Raw genomic sequence first — 24,682 nt, forward strand, 5'->3', positions numbered from 1 at the left:
CTGGCACTTGCAGTCTGATTGTCCAAGAGGGTATAAGAAGAAAACGGTTGCCCAGAGAACATTGTTGATCTCAGGCACTGAACATCCCGCAGTTCTGTGTAAAGTGTTGTGTGTCCAATCTGTCAACCTTTAAAAGACGAAAAACTGAAAATAAACTGATTCAGTTACATAACTCAGACAGTATTTTTCACTCTTTTTTTCTGACCTAGTTTTGCCCATGCTGTTTGTTCAACTTAATTTTTTTTTTTTAAAAGCCTGGATTCTTCTTAGCCCTTTATAAGCAAACAAAATGTTGATTTATTAGTTTCCCTGCGTCATACACAGCCTGCAACTCTGATGTCTCTGTAATAAAGGTTGCCCAAAGTGCCTTGGCCTTAATAAAGTATCAGTCAAGTAAATTTGGTTTTGCCTTCACATTCTACAATTATTCCATCAACTCATTGTGGACTAATTTCCGGCGCATTACAGTTCTTTTAGTGGTTTTCTTTCACTAATGTTTTTGTGAGCGCTTATTCATTTGAATGATTGGCAAGTGTTTATCAGATCCAAACAACAAGATGTTCTCTCTTGTCCTTTGACTTTACTGTCTGCTTGTAGGGTAGATGCAGCTTTGTTGTAATTATTTATTTATCTATTATGGATGCTAATGGTAGCAGTTCTGTTCTGGAATATACAGATACTTAAATTAAAATACATTTGACCACATTTAACCAAACTTAAATATGTGTGTCAATCTATTAATTACAAAACTGTTTCTGAGTATCTCTCTCTAGACATAAGTGCCTTTAACAAAGTTAGTATTAGAAATGATTTTGCAGAGTCATTTCGAATTCAATAAAAAAATATTGTGATTTAAACCAGGAAGAGTTTATTGCTTTCTTTGATTGTCACATATGTTTCAATTACAGGAATGTAATTTGTAATAATTGGTGTGGTGCTAGACACTCTTGTGATTCATAAGTGGATGACTTGGTTCTTGCCAAAAGAAAAAGAGGAACAAGTCTTGCTTTTCATAATGATTTTGCAGTGCAAGTGCAGAGAATATGGGCCCATCCTTAAATGCTATCTGTTTTGAGCATCTAGTACTGTATCTTTGTAAAGTTTCCCTTCTCTACTTAATTAAGGTAGCATATGGACTGCACAGTCAAATCCACACCTTTTTTTTTTTTTTTTCTTTTCTTGTGACAGTGCTTTCGAAATTTCGTCCATCCTAATACATTTTGAATATTTTTCTTGTTTTGTTTCAATTTTAAGTAGCTTAGGTTGCTCAGTGTGGCGCAGTTTGGTTGGGTGTCTCTAGATCTAAACACCTTTCCTCAAGGTTAATGCATCTTTACCTGCTGCAGTCATATTTACTGTGCATGTCTCGCTTTTAACAAGGCCAGAAGAGATTCGTGAGCAGGTATTCATGTGAAAGACGGCAAAGAAAAAGTCACTTCTTTATCAAATTGTATTTATTACTTTTTTGGTACGGCTTCATCACTCAAACCCACACTCAAAAGAGATTACGTTAAATATGCCTCCAAAAATGTGTCCTGTCAGGCCCCACTCTAATTTTTCGCAATGCTAACCCACAGCATAGGGCAGAACCAAACCATTTACGCAAGATGACTCCACTTCCTTTGATAGCTAGTGTCCTGCAAAAGCCAAGCATCACTGTTGTGTGCAACGTCAAGCACACCCTCGCCAACTTCGAACCCACCAAACCCTGATAACGCTGGGCAGTCTGTGTGGTGCCTTTGAAATCACAGTCAGGAATCTAATGGCGTGGCTCAGTAGTTCAGTGCTATAGGGTTTCAGGCTGCTCTCCAAGCTAAGGCCTCTATGCGTTTAGCAGCTTTGGAGCTAAACGCACTTCTGAAGTAGAAATATGCTAATTAAAACGTATCGAAACGTAGGTCTGCATCTCAACTCCATGCACTTTTGGTCTCGAGGGCACAATCTGCCCACCCAAGAACGCACAGAGATATGTACAGAGCAAGAAAAACAGCCCAGCGAGAACAGTCGCTCAGTCACAACAAGTTTCCCTGTGATTTATATATGCCACAGTCTCTTCAGCCTGGGGCAAGCAGCCCCATGAAGAAACAATAAGGGCCTCAGTGACGAGAGTCAGATATTATGTTGCCATCTTTAAAACAAGGTTACTATTCACATGAACACTAACGATAGTACACTGAGCTACGGGGGTTTCTTATTAAATTTAATTATCTTGTCAGAAGTATTAATACATTTCACTAAAGGCCTGGGAATAGAGATAGAATACCTTCTTAAATAAAGAATGAAGTTCTACAAGATTTTTGTTATATTTTAGAAAGGCAAAATCTGACTTCTTGGACTCTGCAAAAACAGGTTATGAGCAATGAGTGAAGATATATAAGCAACATCTGTTACATTTCAGGTTGTAATGCCTGCCTATCCGCCTACGTTTTTTGATGTCCAGTAGGGACAGTTCAGGTCAGGAGTTGGGGGGGGGTTCTCTCACTGGGGATGAAGACCATTCAATCTGGCTATTCTTGGACATATATGTGTGCTATGTGTGCTGTGGGGCTCCTCCAGTGGCAGGCTGTGGGGCTCTTCCTACGGCTGGCTGTGGGGTTCCTCCAGTAGCTGACTGTGGAGCTCCTTTTGGTGTATGCTCTGAGTTAAGCTCATCTTCAAATTCACTTTCATACTCAGAATTTATTTCTACATTATTCTCTTATTCTGAAACATCCTCCTCTTCCACTTCACTATGTGTCTCACTTTCTTCCAATATTAGCTCGAAGGCCCTCTGAGCAGTGAATCTTTTGCTCATATTGCTGGTGGAGGATTGTAGTTGAAGTGAGCCGATGTGCAGGTGAGAGGGGTACAGTGCGAGAAAATGTTAAATGTTTAGAAGGTTTGGAATAACATTGTGCAGGTTCCCACACTACAGAGGGTAAAGAGAGCGGGAAAGTGGGAGCAGACGGCTTCTCGGTGCTTGGATTGTAACAATGTAGCAGGTGTATGTGTGTGTACGTCTCTCTCTCTATCTGTGTGTGTGTGAGTGTGAGTGAGTGAGTGAGTGTGTGTGTGTGTACATGTGTCCATGTTTCTGTGTGTCTGTCTGTGTATGCGGGTCAAATTGACCCGAACATCGTATGAAGGACATGAATGTGTGGGAGCATTGTAGCATGTGTACTCTTTTACATGTTCTTCACAGAAAATAAGCCAAGGCCATGGAGTTTCAGGTTGAAAAATTGTATCCTTGTATCATTTTTCTTTTAGCAAAAATTTGAAATGGGTCAATTTGACCCGAACACCACATTAGGGTTCTAGTCTAGTCTAGTTAAATAAAGTGTGGAGCCCTTCTCTCCACTGGGATTGTCTATCACTTATCATGAGAAGAAAATTATTACCAAGGCCTGAAACAAATACAGGATTCCTTTACTCAACTTGAACTGTAGAGACATCATGGAACAGAGATGGATTTTTTTGTTGAGTTGATTTTAATTGAGAAGGAGCTTAAACCAAAAGTAATAATCATATTTTCATACATAAATAAGGGTGAATAAATCTGCCAAACCACAAAGCCCTAGATACAAATTTTGATTGTGTATACATGCACATTTATACTCACTTGAATTACTACTCTAGGTATTATTGGCAGGCTGTATGCTTTCTCATTCATAAGTGGAAAGGGTTTGAACCAAGTCCTTTTTCTATTGTTCCCAAGCCAAACAGTGCATTACCAAGTCTCACCCTCCCCTGGAGTCCAGTGGGACCAATTTATTAAAAGTGCCTGGATTAAATTGCCAACATATACACAACTCCCAGGTTTTCCATTTGTAATATATTAGTGTAGTGTCAACACGAGAAGATTATGAAGCCAAATACCTAATAACATGAGAGTCTCAAGACAAGCTCAGAAAAGTATAATGACGCTTTGTGTTTACCATCTGTGGGGGAAAACGTTGCTTTGCACAAAACCGTATTGCAACCAAACCAAGTCTCCACATTTGAAGCAATGCAATTAGTAAAGAGCAGTTTGTATATTATGATTTAAAGCAACTTCAGACATAGTTGACATTCTGTAATGTTGTTTCAAGAATAAACTTACGCCTTCAAACTTAATCCTTGCTAAATTGATGTTGTTACTTAATTAGTGAAGAGTATATTAAGAATACAATAGCCTTTAATAGCCACTGCTGGGTAAGTGGCTAACAAACACATATCTTCTACATTGTCAGAAAATGTTGTCATATTTTGAAAATGTTTGTGAAACCTGTAAGTCACACCGGGTTAAGGCCATCTTAATCATAAATAATCATAATTCATGTGGATCACACAAGTGGAATTCCAGCCCCCTATCTAAACCAGATAGACCAGGCACTTTTCTCAGTGAAGGTCAAAGCAAACATCTCTTAAAAGAGTGGTTCCAGGCTACAGAGTTGTACTAAGAGATTGATGCTTTAAAAAAACTATTATTAAGGCAATTAATAATCCTGACATTGTGCCTCTATTAAATCGCTCAAACCCACTTGAGAAGGGAAGGATTTAGATTCCAACAACTTTCACCTAGCGACGAATTAAGACCTGGAATTAACAGATGATTTGACACCTTACCCTAATATTCGCTTCGAATAAGTAATTAAGACTGGAGGTGGCCTCCCCTGCCCCAGACTTCACAAGACAAGACTTTTATCTGTCTGCACTGATTAATAGAAGCTCATTGGTGTTACATAATGCTGATGCATGTACTGGAACCGTCCTTGAAAATAACTATAAGTTGTTTTTTTTATTTTCTAATAGGTTAATTATTTAACAGAGAGTTATAATTTGGAAATCAGAACAAACTCTTTATGTATCATTCTTATTATTACAATTATGATTTAACATGAAATACACCGATCAGCCATAACATTATGACCCACCTGCCTAATATTGTGTAGGTCCTCCTTTTGCCGCCAAAACAGCCCTGACCCGTCGAGGCATGGACTCAGCAGATCCTTTAAGTCCCTGTAAGTTGTGAGGTGGGGCCTCCATGGATTGGACTTGTTTGGCCAGCACATCCCACAGATGCTCGATTGGATTGAGTTCTGGGGAATTTGGAGGCCAATTCAACACCTTGAACTCCAGGCCACCTTCTTCCTTTGCTCCGTGGTCCAGTTCTGATGCTCACGTGCCCATTGTAGGCGGTTTCGGCAGTGGACAGAATTCAGCATGGGCTCCCTGACTGGTCTGCGGCTACGCAGCCCCGTACGCAACAAACTTCGATGCACTGTGTGTTCTGACACCTTTCTATCAGAACCAGCATTCACTTTTTCAGCAATTTGAGTTACAGTAGCTCGTCTGTTGGATCGGACCACACGGGCCAGCCTTCGCTCCCCACGTGCATCAATGAGCCTTGGCCGCCCATGACCCTGTCGCCGTTTCACCGCTTTTCCTTCCTTGGACTACTTTTGATAGGTACTGACTGCTGCACACCGGGAACACCCCACAAGAGCTGCAGTTTTGGAGATGCTGTGACCCAGTCGTCTAGCCATCACAATTTGGCCCTTGTCAAAGTGGCTCAGATCCTTATGCTTGCCCATTTTTCCTGCCTCTAACACATCAACTTTGAGGACAGAATGTTCACTTGCTGCTTAATATATCCCACCCACTGACAGGTGCCATGGTAACGAGATTATCAGTGTTATTCACTTCACCTGTCAGTGGTCATAATGTTATGGCTGATCGGTGTAGATCCGTGTTATGTGAACTTGGTACTTTGGATGCCTTGCAAAGCCCATACAGACAATGGCAATTGTCCACTACGGAAGCTTGCTGGAGACATACTTACCATGTACTGTCATCTTGCATTGCTGCTGTATATCGAATATCGTTTAGCAACTTGCCTTCACTGTATAACCTTTCACTTAATTGGCCTGAGTTGGAAAAAATATTATAGCTTATGCTACATCATCTTAACTGTAAAATGTAATGTGTTAAATGAAAGCTGCTGGTCTTATTCATCAGTAAACTAGGGAAAATCCATGTCCACTAAAGTCCAGGAGGAGGACAACCGCCGATCACGTTGCACTCTATGCTCCAAGGACAACCAACACACACACACACACACACACACACACACAGTCACGTAAAACAAGTTCCTTTCCCCTGTGTCAGTAGCTCGCTTCTGTGGTGTTGCAACCATGCTCCATGTTGCTAAAACCCAGAACACCATCCCTCTCCCTCCCCAGTCTTCCCCTTTGCAGCAGCTCCTTGGCTCCACCCACCATGTGGGGGGGTTTCTGATGACCTTGTCCTCGTTACCAGGCTGTCGTTCCCTCAGCCAAGCGCATTAAGGCCTAAATAACTCCATTACATCAATCACTACTTCTTCTACTACAGGGCGTTTTCTGAACTACTGAATGTAACTAAGAGTCTTTGCTAACACTTTAGAATAGGGTCCCCAGATGGGATTCATTATTTCTTTATTACCCAAAATATATGAATTACTAGTTCAACATAAATAGCTTAGTTATCAAACACAACCACAATGTGTGTATATAAACTATGTAGCTTTTTCACTGCCTTGGAATGTGGTTGTCTTTTTGAAAGCAAATCACCTTGGATAATGAAGTAAATGGTATGGCACATGTCCCATTTATTTTGTGAGCTTTCCTAGTGTATTGATTCTGTATATTTACTCTTTACTCTCTTACCTTGTTGCTTGCAGGTCGTAGTGCGTGAACTCATGGCTCAGTACACCAAACAGTTTGAAGACAGCGCTGTGTTCGGTCACCTGAAAAACTGGACGAGTTCGGCTTCAGACAGTCTGAGAACCAGGTAAGATGGAAACATATTACTGTTCACATGACAGTGTAATCAAAATTAATTTTCACCAAAAAGAATTTCCCAAGATTCAATTACAAGACCGAATAATATTCCTTGCCATATTTTTGGTGCTCAGAGTTTTTCGAGAAAAGATCCATGATCCATGATCCATGATCCATGATGTATCCATGATACATTGATCAGCACATCTTTTGGTGGTGTTCGATTCAAGTTCATGAATAAAGAGATATCCTGAGGTATGAAATAACCTAACTAGTATCTAATTAAATGCAGTATAGGAAGTGTTGACCTTTTAAAGAGTATCATTTGAATGTAAAGCAATTATTAATAAATATATGATTAATGCATTAATAGCTCTAATTGCAGCAGAAATATAAGTTTAAAGTAGGGAGCCCTGTATATAACCTGTTTTAACCAGGATTATTTTATGTTATTGATGACCTAGGATGTGGGATTGAAGCAGAAAGCAAAATGGGGAAGAAGATAAAAAAAAATATCAAGATAAAATGTATTTTTAAATGTATTTCTTTATTTATACATACCTTTCATCTATTGCATAACTGGTTTTAGAGCACAGACAAACCCAGATGTGTCTAATGTTTTGTAAGTCGGAGTTAACCTCTTTGATAAATTTATAGTGATGTGAAGGCCTTTCGCCTGAGATGAACGTACAGTAATTCCTGAAATAAACGGAATTTGTTGAGATATTAATTGTCCGTGTAGAAGAATGGAGCTCACACAAACCCAGGGTTCGTGTGCAGATACGCCTCCTAATTATCTCTCTAAACGGATTAAGACGCTCTTTAAACCCGTGCCTTTATGGCGTCACCCGGCATACACTCTGTGATGCCCGAACAGACTCAAAAACAGTTCAGACAAACAACTAGTTTTCAAAGGTTTCATTTATTCACATTCAATTTCCAGCTCTGAGTAGAAATTCATGATTTTGTTTTCTTTGTAATTTTCAACGGGCATGATGATTTGAACAACCATGTTTAGTGTTCTAGGAAAGTCATAATTTAATAAAAGTATAAAATGTGACCCATATTACAATATCATTCAAAACTATCAATTTTTGGTTTTATAAAACTGAAAACTATCAAATGCCAGCTTTATCAACACATTATATACGTTTTATTGTTGTTTTTGAGTGAAAGATTTTGTTTTGTTTTGTTCCCCATAATTCATTTTGAGATTTTTCCTTCTGCATTGATTTTGATTTAGTTTATCTATATAGTAATTTACAGCCAAAGCAAAGAACATGATGCAATAATACAGTTTGCTTATTTGTGAAGGTTAAAATTAAGACAATTGACCATTGGCACTTATTCATCTCCCTATCCCTCTCACTCTGTCACTCATGTCTCATACACCTAAATTGGTTTGTTAGATCAAATCAGATAGATCAGACCAGTGGTTCCCAACCCTGGGGTCGTGACCCTAGTTAGGTATTGCACAGTAAACATATGGGGATTACACAATATTAATCCTGCTACGTTCCAAGAAATATGTCACCCATGTACAATAAGCTCTCTTTATCATCACATTTATGTCAGCAGCAGACGATTCTGTCAGAGATCAGTCATAACAGATATAACCCATGATTTTGTGGTCAAATGTAAATCATACCCAAAATGACACAACCACATAATTGCATTAAAAGCACAGGGTTCTTGTCCACATTGGCAGGCAGGATAGCGGTGTCACTCCAAAACAAGAGGCCATCGGAGACATTTGAAGAGACGTGTAGAGTTCTGTCAGAAGCACATAGGCTGTGTTTTTCCGGAAATTATAACTCGGTTAAAAGGTTTATCAAATATACTTTCCTTCAACTAATTCTCCCTTCTTGCAAATTGAGGAAGTCTTCAAGTCTGAAAATAGTGCAGCTTTCAAAAGGGAGAGGCATTGCTCTCATACAGTCTTTATACATTTTGTCAGTAGCATAAACCTTTCATATAGTGCATAACTGGTATTAAAGCACATACAGACATCTATCTGTGTTTTGTGTGTAACGTCTGTAATTATTGGTTTTAAAAAGAACTTGTTGATGTAGACTTTGGTTTGGGATTGATTCCATCAGGTTGGAATAGCCTGATTCTGAATGATTTTGTGGATCTTCTTACAGCTTTCCAAGGGCAACAGCCAGGGTAACATGGGCCACTTGGGTGATTTTGGTAAATACATTGGAATGGTTGCTTTCATGTCCTGAGTAGGGGTTTTGTGCTTGTATTGCAGTGTATGTTGTACACTGGTGTCAAATATATTGGTACAGGTGAGGAATCCCCCTGGGATTTAAGCTGTGCTCCAATCCTTTTGATAGGTGGCCACAGGGATGCTGTGTCATTCTTCCCACAGCTTAGTTTCTAGTGTAGTAGGAGAAGTTGCTGTCATCTGTCGCTTTCTTATTTGCAGTTTATGTTGGGGTCTGAAATGAAGGCGACAGGATTCAAATCTGAAGCAAGAAGTCTGTTTCAAATTAAGAGGCATACTACCATAATTCCTTTCAGTATCAGTTTTGTTTTCTTCTTTCCTCTGTGTACCTTTGGCCTTGATTGTGGGAATGGAAAAGGTTGATGCTTTTATTAGCATATGCTGCAGCTTGCAGATCCTAAAAAGATGATGTGTCAGTAGGGGAAGAGTTCAACAGGAAAGCTGTCGTTGTCTCTGTGTGCTTTGCATGTGCGCCGCGCAAATTGAATGCAGTTGATTTCTTTTCAGATGCCTGCGATGGCGAAACAGACACAGAGTCTATGTTGGGGCCCTCTCTGTTTATTTTTGGTTCACTGTGACCTTTTCTTCCAGCAGATGCTGGGTGCTAGAGAGAGGCTTCTGTACCCATGGAGCCATTCTTTTTTTTTTTCATGTTATCTGATGATCTGCCAGCGAGACGGCAGCTCTGATCATGGATAGAGGCTCATTGTCATGTGTTTGTCTCTACATTGTAGTTTCCTGGGCTTCGGCGTAGATAAGGTTGGTGATCTGGCCTTTCTGCTGAAAGCTCTGAACTACAGGGAGCGGGTGCTTCAGCGCAGCCTTGCGGCCCGGCTCTACACAAAGGTAAATATTTCTTAAAGAGAAAGTTGCTCTTTTTTTTGTTTGTTTGTTTGTTTTCTTTCCTCCTTTCTCCTTTTCTGAATTATGAAACACCCTACATTTTCTGTATTTCGGTCAACATTGTGACGATAATTCAGTGCTAACCCATTAACACACTGCAACCTACTGCAAATCTCCTGGAATAAATACTTAATGTCTGCTATACCTAGGAATTCCCCCATGACATAACTAATGAATGCAATAGTCAGCAATTACTTTTGACCATATCTGATGCACTCTTGCACAGAAAGTCATCAGAAAAACCTGTAGATAGAACAAGGTGTAGATGTTTCTTTGCACCTCTATAGGTTTTGGAATTGTTTTCTGAATTAGCTTACTTAATCCATACAATTCATGATTTTATTTATATTGCAATAGCTTCAGCTGTCTTTATATTTAAAATGTGTTACAGTTTATTGTTATGCCGGGATTTGCTTTTGTGAAATATTGTTCCACATAAGTGAAAGGGAAATGTAATCTCGCTTCCACAATTTGTGTTTGAGAAATAGCCATATATTCTAATTGCTTGCCCTTGATTAAAAAACCCTTTTGGCAAAATACAAATACTCAAATCATATATACATGTTTCTGTAAACGTTAAAGTGTCTGCTTTTCTGATCAGCTCAATATAAATAGGTTGTAATGCTTGTCAGTCACAAAACATAGTCAAAATACTTTAACATGACAAACAAACTGATAAAAACAGGTTTAAGATCTGAGGAAAGTGATTAGAAGTGTTGCAAAGAAAATATTTAAAAAAAGCTTTGAGGTGAGATGAAAAACACAGATGGCATTTTAAATGTCCCCAGACCTCAGCACAAAATCTCACAGTAGTTTAAGGTATTGTGGTTTCTAATGTCTTTGCAAGCTAACCATCATGTTGTCTTCACTAAATATCAGCTAAGCCACAGCAGTCTAAATTGAACTCAACAAAGGGTTACTGGACCTACATCAAGCGCGAGCTGAGCGATCAAAACCAAAGTCACGATTTGTCAAGGACACAGGATGCTGCTCCTCTTAGGTTCGATGTTCACATAAGACACTTTTTTCAGGGCACATAAGATACTCTTGTTCATTAACATATTAAATGTGTACACTTACACTTAACTTAACATGATTTTCTTGTTAAATCCATTAACAGTTCTCCTGGACTGCACAAAACCGCAAAGTAGACTGGAGACTAACCACACTAGTTTGTAGTTACAGGTTAATTCTCAATTTTTTCATACTCGTAAAATGATAAAATGATGTGTCCAGATGAGTCACAGTAAATCAACTCCAGGTGTTGACTAAGTTTCAGACAGTTACACAGCTGGCAGTGACCCGAGCAGCACCCACAAATATTACTTCAGAAATGTCCAGAAGTACCGAACTTGAACGAGTCTGTATTTATGGGAGCCTATTATGTTGTTGTCTTCACAGCACTGAGATAATTAAATGTAACACACCAAGTCTCTATTAAATGAAAATGGCTAAAAAACAAAACATGAATTCTTAATCGAAAGTGGGTCCTGTATCTTGTTTCGTTTTCTACAGGTGGAGAAGAACAAGGATGAGTTTTTCGATGCCTGGAACTCCTGTCTTCATCACATAACTAGCCTGGCCCTTGCTCATATACACAGAGGTGGGTGGACAGAACTGCAGAATTGCTTCAAGTCATGTTTTGGCTGTTGCTCATCCTAAAAAAACAGTGTCTCTAAAGCCCAGCATTTCTCTCTAAAGCTTGAATACTGCAGTGTCAGGCTACAAGAGGGTGTGGTAGCAGAAATCTCTCATTCAGTTTGTATCTGTCATAGTCCGACCTTCCATTTATTACACAAGTTTACTGTAGCCCTTATACCACTACTAAATTTTTACTTTCCTGTTGACTAAGCTCTTCAATCACTGTGAAAGCAGTAGCTCAAATGTGTCTTTGATAATTGTCAGCCCACAAGAAAACCATAGAACTGTCATTCAACCCTTTCTCATTGTGAGTCCACTTGTGAAGACAGAAGATTAGTAGGTTTAAAACCAGGAGGAGAGTTTTATTATTTTATAATATGATACATTTATTCCTTACCTGAACTATTTTATTAAAAAAAAAAAAAAATCTGAAAGTTACGTTATTAAGGGAAAGAAATATATCTATAAACAGCATCACTAGTAGCAGAATGACTGCCTCCTCCTCATCCTCTCCTGCAGTAAATGTAATGGTGGTCTTTTTGGCATTGTCCAATGAAAACAACCAAAAAGATGCACAAGACAAAAGCAGAACTGCAACTGATTAATCACGTGTTTGTGTCACGTGATCTCACTTTACCAAGACAAGCTCACAGAATGTTTCTATGTGAGGATAGTCCTGGATTCTCTGCGAGAGGCCATTTGAATACAAGTCTATGATTGGACAAACTGAGTCAGGAAACCAAAACTTAGGCTTCCTGGTCAATTTGGAAATGCGAATAAGTACAGTCAGTCTTGGACAGTTTTGTCCTTCAGTATTTTGTACCTCCAATATGTACCACTTGAAATAATGCAAGTCTTGTTACATTCATATATGAGTGAGGTGGTTCTCTGAATGCAGGCTGAGACAGATTCAATAGCAGTTTGCAGATGCTTATGAGTTTTTTTAATTGCTCATCATGTGAAAGCAGGAAACCAACACATCAGGAGCTCTTGAGCTGTTGCTGTTCCTCTTTATAGTGGGCACAGAATGGAAGTAATAGGAAGGATGTGACTTCTGGCTAAATGTCAGAAAAGGCCACCCTGCCTGCTGCAGCAATAGGTGCATTTTGTCTTGCAATATACATATGTCTGATACAGTGGCATGTGTTTTTTGTTAAAATAATTGATGATTTTGCTCATCCTTGAAAAGCAACTAATTGCAACTGTTTATTATTAGTGAATTATTAGTAATAATATACTTATTTCCAGCAACTATACTGTACTTGTTTAAAATAGTAACTTCTGCAGCACTGGTTATATCTACCAATATTCACTCTACATGGTTAAGGGTGGTCCCTAGTATTTTCACATGTAGTAGACAGAAAATAATGCTGAAATTCAGTCAGATGTCAATCACAGCCATTTAAATTGATTTATCTGAAAGTACAGCCCTACCAAACGAAAGTACGGTGATTCCAAATGTTTCAGCCCAAGGGGAAAAAAACTAAAAAAACACTGAGGTTGTATCGCTTTAAGGAACTTTCTTCAAAACAAAACAGCTGCTGTTTGAGTTGAAACCAAACAAAATAAAAACATGCTCTGAGGCCAAAAATCAACAGACTAATTCAATAATGCCTACTCTTCCGTGGTACTATTTTAATCAGTTTTGGTGTTATTTTTATCTTCCTCCTTTGAGCACTTTAGTTCTTGAGAATTTACAAGTGTGCCGTCACACAGGAGAGTGGTGTTCTCAGAGCTAAGCTTTCAAAACGTAGGCAAATATGAACTTTTATGAATACAAATGCTTTTGCCATTACAAACATACTACACACAAATGAAAAACATAAACCTGAGGGTCAAAAGGCATCCATATATACATTTTTCCATTCAGGCAAAAACCTCACCCTAATCTTCTACGCACATCATTTTGAATCTTCTCGCACTCTAGTGGTTAATAAACAACCTAAAAGACCATTTATTTACTTTAAAGAAGTGAAGGAGGCTCTTCTCAGTCAGGTTCGACATAAAGCATGCGTTTCTTTTGTATTCTGTGTTGAGCAACCAGCCTAGTGTCCCACATCCTGCCCAGAAAAGTCTGGGATTTCAAAAACCCTGTAATTATAATCCTCAGTAGCGGATCTTGCTTTTCTTTTTGCTACCTTTTGTAGAACTTGTAGCCTTCCGATCCCTCCTCGTATCAGATGACTTTGTAACTAGTTTTGAGCTTTGTGTTAGATTTTAGGCAAAACCTCCATGACTATAATCTTCCCTGGCATTTAAATAAACTCTGTTAGTCTTTTATGGCTATTCAGCTGTGTGGGTTTGTCCCAGTGTTTACTTGAGGAGTGGAGTACAGTTTCCTTGCCTCCAGCTGGGATGTAAAGGCGTAAAGCATTTCTAAAGGCCTGCAGATAGTTAAGGAGGAAGCAATTCAGTTATTGTTCTTCATGGCGTTGGGATTCTTTAATACTGTGGAGATTTACTCCGCTTTATGTCAAAATATGCGCTTCCAAAATACGGTGCAATGAACTCCTAGGATCGTCATCATGCAGGATATGTGACTAATGATTTTCCAAATGCCTACACAGTTTTCAACAGGATCATTCTGTACAACCGGACATGACACACTAGGCCTGGTCTTTGCAAGCACAACTCCAACACGACCGTGCCCTCATCCAGCCTCCTGAGCTCGGATAGGATTCAACTGCGCAAGACCCTCAGCAGGAGGCCGATTTCATTTCCTCTTGTGTGGATTTGAAACCTTGAACTGTGTCTGTGTGGTATTTTTTTATTTCTATCTTTCTTTTATTGCTTCTACATAGAAACCAAGCAATAAGTTAGTGATGTGAAACAGAGGAAAACAAGAGAGGACAGTAGTTGTGCTAAGGTGTGGCGGTGGGAGCACCAGCCCAGAGACCAGAGTATTTGTAAAGTGGAAGATAACTGGAGGTGCTGGAAATAGTCCAGGAAAGCGGCCTATTTGAGTCTGCAGGTATTACATGCATTTCATGACCCTATAACTATAATTCATAACATGCAAATTCATATTCACTTGATGTGATCTGACAGGAGGGCATACTTATCTTGGTACCTGAAAGAGAATTGCATTTCTTTCTGATCTATGAATGCTTGGCTCTGGATGGCAATCGCTTGGTTCCCTGTCGATTTAAGTTCTCCTCAGTACCAGCTTGCTTATGTTGATGTAGTCAAACAGTCAATACAAAATCCTGTTCCACTTGTATCCCCCAATCTATTTGAGAGGTCACTGAAAGATTCAGTCAGGAAACTTCAAATTGCAACATATAGTTGCTTTGATAGTTTCGGTTTCCCAGACTCTTTTTTTTTTTTTTTTAAACTGTGACTGATCTCCAGGGGAAATGAGTAATACTTTGTGACTAACGCCTGAAATGCATCGTGTCAGTTTCCTCTAGATATTAAGTGTTCCGGGAAATATCAACCCCAGCTTTGAGGTGGGGACACAGTTTGTGACTGGAAAACGATACACAGGTGCTTTGGATGTCAGATGAATTCTTGGGTCTCCCAGACTCATTTTGCATACCTGATATTGTGGTGTTTTGCGAACCGTGCTGGGTCGGAAAGGTTGCTGGTTGATTTATTTATTTTTCAGATTTGTGGATGATATAGCAATGCCTCTCAGTGCAAATTCCTTCCTTTAAGACTCTGAAACAAAACTTAATTTCTGTTAAGATAGATACTGCACAGTTGGAGTGGAATTTGTGTTTTGTTTGTTGGTTAATTGTTTAGTCTTTTTCAGTGGAAGGCAAATGAATGGGATCTGACACACCACAGAAAGGTTGTTTTAGGAAGCATTGCTGCAGGGAATATAATTGGATGTTTGTGGTATCTGCACAGATCTCCATGTCCATATTAAGTTCTTCCTATGGACTCGTGTGCCCGGTCGCTAGATCTGCATCACCAAAGTGAAATGGCTCATCTAAAAAGCAAGACATTGCTTCAGCCTGGTGTAAACTAGTTATGCCTGGCAAGGATGAAGAATAGAAACAAGAGAGGCCTACACCAAAGGATAATGTCCAAGAGCATAAAAAGATTGCTGCTTTTAGTCTCAGTCCATCTGTCCTTGCAGGATCTAGCATAGATTCCATCTTGGGGCCTTTTCTCTGAAGAGTCTCTCAGGAGTAAAACATTGGGCGCATTTGGATGCAGGCCACAACCAAAACTATCCCAGCTGTGCGGGAAAGCTAAACTGTCATCAGTGCTACTCATTCAGTGCTGAAAACAGCGAGAAAGCAGGATAGGATAGGACAGATAAGATAGACAAGTTATATCCAGTATTTAATGCATCATCAGTCCATCCTTGGACACTTTAATGTTTTTCTAGGTGTAATTATTGTGTGTATGGTTTAATGTCTCCCTACAGAGAACACTAATCTGAGCTTCTGTTGCTTTGTCGTGCTCTCTCTCGGGTGGTTTCAGATAATGTGGTGTAAAGGGAACTGTGAAGGAATAAATCAAATATTGTTTCGTCTAATGTATGGGCGGCTGTGGAATCATTCTTGCGGTGGGTCGTAGTCAAATCCCCAGGCCAGATGTTATTTGAAGCCACTCATTGAGTCAGATACATTTCCTCTCCTCCACCCCTATCGCTGTGAATGCAGAGAGAAGCCGACAGCAACTCACAGCTCACTCACTGTCATAATCCATAATTTCCATTTCCGGCTGTGGTTAGCTATGTGGCCGGTTTAACGGAGACATTTTCAAATTATGTGCATCTCTGGGCTGAAGTTGGGCTGATTTTTTTATTTTTATTTGTTGCACTTCTAAATGGTTTGATTGTTAACGGCTGAGGCCCTGCCAAAAGCCACCCGATCAGTTGACGTTTATTCCCCGAATTTTGGGTTTGTCACTGGGTGAATGACCATGCAATTATGTTCACAAACCCCTTTTAACATTTGAAAAACTAATCTTTACAACTGACCAAATTTACAACCAAATTATAGAATTTCTTTGTCCTCTAACCGATACTACTACTGCTTCTACTTCAGTAAAATTCATCGTATTCACAATAGTCCTACACTTCTACATCTTATGGAGCAATATAGCAGTGGTAGTCTTAATTGTCAGACCCCCTCGCTGTACACAGTTCACTGAACGGTGTAGCGTTAATACTCCATTAGTCAAATGTCCAATAAAATGTATACAGGCCTTTGAAAACAAAATAATGGATGTAACTGGAAATTCACAGCAAAACTGTCTAATAGGAGAAAAGTAGAGTCAGTGTGAGTGATCAAGGCCAACTCTATGTATATACACATACAGACAGGTGACAAATTAAAGGAAAAACCAACATAAAGTGTCTCAGTAAGGTGTTCAATTGGGTTGAGATCTGGTGACTGCGAAGGCCATAGCATATGATTCACATCATTTTCATACTCATCATACCATTCAGTGACCCTCGTGCCCTGTGGATGGGGCATTGTCATACTGGAAGAGACCACTCCCATCAGGATAGAAATGTGTCACCACAGAATAAAGGTGATCACTCAGAATTACTTTGTAATGATTTGCAGTGACCCTTCCCTCTAAGGGGACAAGTGGACACAAACCATGCCAGGAAAATGCCCCCCCACAACATAACAGAGCCTCCGTACCCCCTCACTGTAGGGGTCAAGCAGTCAGGCCTGTACCGTTCTCTTGGCGTTGCCACATATGCACTCGCCCACTTGTCTAGAATAAGGTGAAGGATGACTCATCTGATCATATCACTTTTTTCCATATTTCTGTATGGTGCCCCTCTTTCAAACTCACTTAGATCCTTTCCTCTTGCCATCTTGATCCAAAATCAAGGTAAATGGGGCCTGCTCAGCATTTATATACAGTACTGTGCAAAAGTTTTAGGCAGGTGTGAAAAAATGCTGTAAAGTAAGAATGCTTTCAAAAATAGACATGTTAATAGATTATATTTATCAATTAACTAAATGCAAAGTGATTGAACATAAGAAAAATCTAAATCAAATCCATATTTGGTGTGACCACCCTTTGCCTTCAGAATAGCATAAATTCTTCTAGGTACACTTGCACACAGTTTTTGAAGGAACTCGGCAGGTAGGTTGGCCCAAACATCTTGGAGAACTAACCACAGTTCTTCTGTGGATTTAGGCATTCTCAGTTGCTTCTCTCTCCATGCATTTGTGAAGCCACAACACGTACAACCTTGAGGCGGATGGGCTACAACAGCTGAAGACCCCACCGGGTACCACTCATCTCCACTACAAATAGGAAAAAGAGGCTACAATTTGCACCAGCTCACCAAAATTGGACAGTTGAAGACTGGAAAAATGTTGTCTGGTCTGATGAGTCTCGATTTCTGTTGAGACATTCAGATGGTAGAGTCAGAGTTTGGCGTAAACAGAATGAGAACATGGATCCATCATGCCTTGTTACCACTGTGCAGGCTGGTGGTGGTGGTGTAATGGTGTGGGGGATGTTTTCTTGGCACACTTTAGGCCCCTTAGTGCCAATTGGGCATCGTTTAAATGCCACAGCCTACCTGAGCATTGTTTCTGACCATGTCCATCCCTTTATGACCACCATGTACCCATCCTCTGATGGCTACTTCCAGCAGGATAATGCACCATGTCACAAAGGTCGAATCATTTCAAATTAGTTTCTTGAACATGACAATGAGTTCACTGTACTAAACTGGCCCCCACAGTCACCAGATCTCAACCCAATAGAGCATCTTTGGGATGTGGTGGAACGGGAGCTTCGTGCCCTGGATGTGCATCCCACAAATCTCCATCAACTGCAAGATGCTATCCTATCAATATGGGCCAACATTTCTAAAGAATGCTTTCAGCACCTTGTTGAATCAATGCCACGTAGAATTAAGGCAGTTCTGAAGGCGAAAGGGGGTCAAACACAGTATTAGTATGGTGTTCCTAATAATCCTTTAGGTGAGTGTGTGTGTGTGTATATATATATATATATATATATATATATAATATATGTGTGTGTGTGTGTGCTGAACTGTTTAACAGACGAAGCATATTTTATTACAGTATGTGTTCTGTGGTGTGGGATCTAATACATGTAAACACCTGTAGAGATGCTAAAAATCGATATAACCACCGTGCTCTATTGTTCTGAATAATACGAGAACAAAATAATGATTCAAACGGAAAATCTCCGAGCACATACACAGATGAAGATGCATGTTTTGACCACCACATGGTACACAGGACTCAATACTTTAGTTATCCTTCTCAGTTCCACACCTTAGCCGTGTCGCCCAGGCCTTTTTTTTTTCTTGGTCTGGAATCGTATGGCACCTATGAGATCACTGTAGGATGCTGGGCCGTCCACCTGAGCAAACAACATCTGCTTATTATTGCGAAGGAAAAACAAACAATCAAAAGGGCCACATGTTGATTTTTTCGTCTGTCGCAGCTGCAGATGGCAATAATGCCCCCCCCCCCCCACACACACACACACACACACACACACACTTATCTGGAAATGATCAGAGGATGCACCTTCGTTTACAAAAGCACAGTCTATGCACTGAATTCTTTCCTCTGATTTTGACTGGAGATCTTACAACATAGCCTCAAGGAGGGAAGAACTATATGCTATTAACTTAGACAGTTATAGCTGCACTCAGAGATGCAGACCACTGGCATTTTAGTAGCCCTGCTTCCTGGTTCCTATGTTTATTATTACATTGATGAAGAAGGGGGCATTGAATCTAAAGTACCTTTCCCCTATAGGAGTCCGGGCACTTACAGATGACCTCAGGGATGTTATTGAGTTCAGTACAGTGGAATAGGACTGTACGTCTCTAGAGTCTCATACATCGGGGTATTTTTTGTCATCGCTCATTCACAATTTTCATGAATCATAGTTTTCCTCTGCTGTTTCAGATGCTCATGCTCGCTCAGGGTAATGTGGTTTAGGTACATTTGATCCACATTTATTTTCATGTTTCACGTCATGTTTGTCTTTCAAGTTTATTGCAGTGATGCTGCACATTGCTGTTTGTGTGCGTCATATTTTACATTCCTTTACCGTAAGTGTTCGACTTCTTCTCTGCCTCGGTGACATGAGCACGATTTTTGTCTTTACTGTTGATGTTTCATATTTGCTACAATTGCTACGTAGAAGCATTTCCCAATATGGTTAGGTACTTTTAGGACTGAGCAGGTATTTCTCAACTTTGCCTCCCACTGATTTGAACAAGCATCTGATCATCTGATATTAAAAAGTTAGACTATATCTGTTGTGATTTTGTTTTTCCCAAATTACTCACACCTTGTCCATGACTCTGTTATCTTTTAATTCATTTACTGGAAGAAGTATTGTTCTTAATTGTTCATATCTAGCATGTTTATCAAAATTTTAAGTCATGGGCAGGAAGAATACACCCAGATCACTGTGGCTTTGAGAATGTGTGTCTTACAGGAAGAAAGATTGGTAAATAACAAGGAATTTAGCTTTTTCCCCCCATCTTGATTGATGGTTAAATGAAATTCGTAGATCTTTAAGTTAGAAAAAAAGGAAAGGAAAATAAATAAACTAAATGATGCTGACCAATGCTGAATATGTTCTTTGTTCTTCTGTCTGTTGATAAATATTGTCTATATGACACAGAGTGTGTGGTTTGACAAAAGTCAATCTCTGAAAGACTTGACTGTAGGCATTCACACCCTTGAGGTACCGCAAGATTTCTCCATATAGTGAGGTTTATGTAGCAGATTCCCATTTTATATATGGTCATTGGAATTAATGATAACGTATTTTTTTCCCTTTTTTTAAATTTAATATCTTTCACCTAACAAAACCAACTGTAATCACAAAGGTGGCTGGGAATAGCTATTATGTTTTTGACAGTTTACCCCTAAAATGCAATAGAGGCCAGAGGCATCTTGAGTAACTAAGAGGTATTTGGTACTGATTTGTGAAATTAAGGTTTATTCATTAATTGGCAGGAAAATTGAATGGTTGGTTAACCGTTCCTCAGAGTCAGTTAGTGCAATTAATGGTTACAGCGATCTGCCAGTTTGCTTTGTAAAACTGTGTTAGATGCAGTTTGTTTAAATGCATAGAGCAAGTTCAGATGTACAAAAGGGCTACCAAGAACATCACTCCCAAGAGATGCAATTTAAGATAAGTTTATTCATCTGTTCAGACTTCATGTATATACACCTATATTGTATCTTTAGTCTTGTGTTGCACAGATTGACATAATTGTGGTTGGCTAATTTTGATTTCCTGCCTGTTAGCTTATTGTTTTTCCTTTGCTCATTTCGCCACTTTACTTTCCTGTGTGCCATTCATTACTTTTCTGGGGACAAAGTGCAATTATCTAATAGAAACTAAATGCATGTGAAGCTACCAGATATAAGCATAGCTGGCCAAACCGCTTTCAAGTACAATTTTAAGGAAGTCCTACATATAACTACTGGAATATCTAACATTAAGACAAACAACTCTCAAATTGTGAATATATTAATTTCTAATATGAACTTCAAAGGCACACTAGTAGACTGCTTTGAGATCAAGCAGTTACCTGTATAACTTAATACACCTGTAGTTGAGACAGAGAAGGTGGTCTGCCTAAACTACCAGTCCTAGAGGACAGCAGTAACTCAATGATTATACATGTAATTTTATGAGAAATGTCATCACAAATACCCACTTACAGTAAAAATACAAGACTCATCTTAAATTGGATACCAATAAAAACCTCAAACTATTCAATACCCCAGTTTTTTTTAATACCTCAATATTAAACACGTTCAAAAATAATATATGTATGAAACCGGCTGTCAACATTTGTTTTAAAAGAAAAAGGAAAACAGCCCGAACAAACAAGTGGTTCTAAAAGTCATATCCAGGCAGAGACATTGGCGTTATGGGGAACAGAAGTGAAAAACGAGATTCAACTAAAGGAATAGTTGATAACTTGGAGTCTGTATTTGTCTCCTTTGCGCTGCACAAATTTGGAACACTTCTGAAGCACTTGTAAGAAAACAGAAAAGCTTTTTGAAGTCTGATCTGTTGTACTCTCACACATATGTTTATAAGAGTAAGGTAACCTTTCCATTCTTTCATGCACCACCCACACAGAGACCAAATTCAGCTTTTAAAAGTTACAAACAGCAGAGACACAGAGGAACACACAGATCTTTTCTAAGGTTTGAAAAAATAAAAGGTGAGGAGGGGGATTAGAAACAGTCTGCTGTCAACATTCAAAGCATTACTTTCAATAGGGCTAGTTTGAAGATGTCATTTAATTTTAATATATATATTTCTTTAATTAGACAAATAGTGCAATATTGCTTTCATATATATAATATATATATATAGTATTCACACCCTTTTGGAATTGTATTAGGTTCCGATTCAATTAGGTCATTCAATATTGTTCAATAAACTAAACTATACACTTATTCATGCATATATTCTTTCAGAGTTTGTCCATCAATAATTCAGCATTGGAAAAAAGATAAACTAAATGTTTAATTTGATTGAAATTTGCTATAACAGAGGCCTACACTTTGCATTGCATTTCCACTCTGTTTTAGAGTGGAATCTTTACAGTCTGTTTGCAGTTTTTTTTGGTTTTTTTAGTATCTGATTAATGTATTATTTTCTGCTTCCTGATGAGGTACATGCAACTCTTTTAAAAGCTGAATTAGAAACACTGGAAAGACCATTTTCACAGTATAATTTTCCAAATTTTCCAAATAATCTACAACCATACAGATGGTGAAAAATACAAACAAATGGGTACATCCAGACCAAAGTAAAATATCGGCAAAAGAAGGATACCTGAGGATATAATGCCTGAGGGCTCTGCAAAACAATGTATATAATGGTCAAATTCCTACTGGATAATTTGGTTCAGTCCAGTTTATAAGAGAACAATGCAATGTTTTCTACAAATGTTAAGTAAATATATGAAATCAACTGCGTCATGTTTGCCAGGACATACATAGACAAGCTTTCCTGACTGCTAAGCTAAGTTTCCTGACTGTTTTTAGCAAAAAAAAAAAAGATTTACAGTTCAAACACGTTTTCCATTTTAACATATCCCTTGTACGATGTGGATTTATTTATCACTTTGAAGTAAGCAGGTGGCCAATTCTGCAGAAACATTGTTAGTATTATTATTATTTTCTGTTTTACAGTTAAAAGCAGTTTTTCCCTTCTGGTGTTGCATTTCAGAGACTAAAAACATTTGGGGTCTTGCTGACAAAAAAAACACAAAAACAAAAATAAACACTTTTCTGTCTTGTTTCCACAGTGACTCTAGAGCAGTTTGCACTGGCAGTGGAAGCTTGTCAAGTAAAACAGGACCAGGCGGTGCTGACAAAGGTAAGTGTGAAACCAATTTTCCATTAACTATACAGATCTGTTACAATGCTGCACTACCACCACATCACATTTGAGTTAAACTAATAGAGTATATTATTATTAATACAAATATTATTATTATTATTATTATTATTATTATTATTATTATTATTGTCTGCTGTTGATTCCGGTGTCATACTCCTTGTGCAATAACCTTTGCCCCTTATCATTAAATGGACTGATGTCTAATTGTTAGAATTATACATATGATATGCATATGCAATCTAACTGATCAAAATGTAAAAAGACAGCATCATATGACACCTTGTCATTTGAGACCAAGTGTTATTTTAAAGGACTTTGAGGGGCAACTTGTCACAGCTGTGACTAGATGAACCGGAACTGCAATTAACACAGTTTTCTGATGCGGGGAAAGTTATTTCATTCATAAGATCCTTCATGTCAGATAAGCTGGTAGATGGCAGGTCAATGTGCTGCGGTTTTTCTGAAAACTTCCCCAACTGGTTATGTTACTTTATTGGGTTTCCCCCTGCTCCCCATTTGATTGCCCCGGCAGCAGCACAGTCACAGGATTTGAACATCTCATGGGTTTCAGTATGTGAGTACTGTGTCCACTTCTGGTAAGGCAGACTCACATGATGTCCTAGAGAGCTGAGAGTCAGTGAAGAGTGACAGGGACAGTTTGTCAGATGTGATGCATTAGAACCACACAGAGCTGTGGAGTTGGGTATAAGTATGATTCTAGGAATGTTATATAATTTAATACAAATTGAAGAACTATGGATTCTTGAATCATCACTGAATTCATATAAACTGATCTATATAATAAATACTTTTTCATTTGAATCCCTACATAGTTCACATTGACAGATGGAAAGTAAGAAAGAAAAACTATTAATCCCCACAGTGAAATGAAACTTGTCAACCACAGCATAACATAACCCCACATCAAATAAATAAAACATAGAAACAATAACATCTTTCCCCCCAAACAAAACACACACACGTAGGTAAAGTCATTACAAAATCTAATAGCTGCAGGCAGGAATTGGCCTCTGAATATCTTGGAGGAACACTTAAGTAAAATAAAACATCTATTTATAGTGCTCTGCTGCTGCATTAATTGTCGATTAATCAATTGTGTAGCGGATGCTTCCTGTTTTGCACGACACCTGCTGTTTAATAGTAACTTCAAGAGAGTCCAACTTGCCACGTGCAGAGCTGGCCCTTCCTGATGAATTTATGAAGCCTATTAGCACCAGCTTTATGAACATTACCTCCCCAGTACATAGGCATACAGCAAAACACTAACCATAACACTCTGGTAAAACACGTCTAATTGCAGACGTGAAAGACCTCAACTTCCTAAGAATTTCCACATCAACACCATTTATATTGGTGTTTATGTGGATGGCAGGATGGCAAAATCTATCACTGTTTTGTTAACCACAACACAAACTTGCCTACTTTGTTCCTATATTGTCCATCCTCCCACCTCACCCTGCCGCCCACAATATAAGAGGCATCGGAAAACCCCTGGTGCCTGGGCCCCAACACTGAGACCTCCTGCACAGTTGCATAGGATTCATTCACTTTCCAAAACCTGTGGATGACAATTGTTTTAAGGATATATACATTTAAACAAATGGGAATTGGATGCAAACACAACAAGAGGTTACATGAAAATATCTATATTCAAACTTCCTTCAACATCAATAATAATAGTATGTACTGCTTTCTCGCAGATCCTGGGACCCAGGTTTGAGTCTAGTCTCAGGTGTCTGCCTGGGCA

General features: G+C 38.9%; 1 protein-coding gene across 1 annotated transcript in view; it reads left to right on the top strand.

The window, feature by feature from the left end:
* The window catches only part of acoxl (acyl-CoA oxidase-like), a 98,064-nt gene that overhangs the window by 55,390 nt on the left and 17,992 nt on the right, over positions 1 to 24,682 (top strand). Inside the window, exons 14-17 of the mRNA XM_066696829.1 lie at positions 6,680 to 6,789; positions 9,744 to 9,855; positions 11,428 to 11,515; positions 22,820 to 22,890. Coding sequence (XP_066552926.1) covers positions 6,680 to 6,789; positions 9,744 to 9,855; positions 11,428 to 11,515; positions 22,820 to 22,890 — 381 coding nt within the window. The remainder of the gene's footprint in view (positions 1 to 6,679; positions 6,790 to 9,743; positions 9,856 to 11,427; positions 11,516 to 22,819; positions 22,891 to 24,682) is intronic.

The sequence above is a fragment of the Amia ocellicauda genome, chromosome 23 (assembly GCF_036373705.1).
Source record: "Amia ocellicauda isolate fAmiCal2 chromosome 23, fAmiCal2.hap1, whole genome shotgun sequence".
Taxonomy (NCBI): domain Eukaryota; kingdom Metazoa; phylum Chordata; class Actinopteri; order Amiiformes; family Amiidae; genus Amia; species Amia ocellicauda.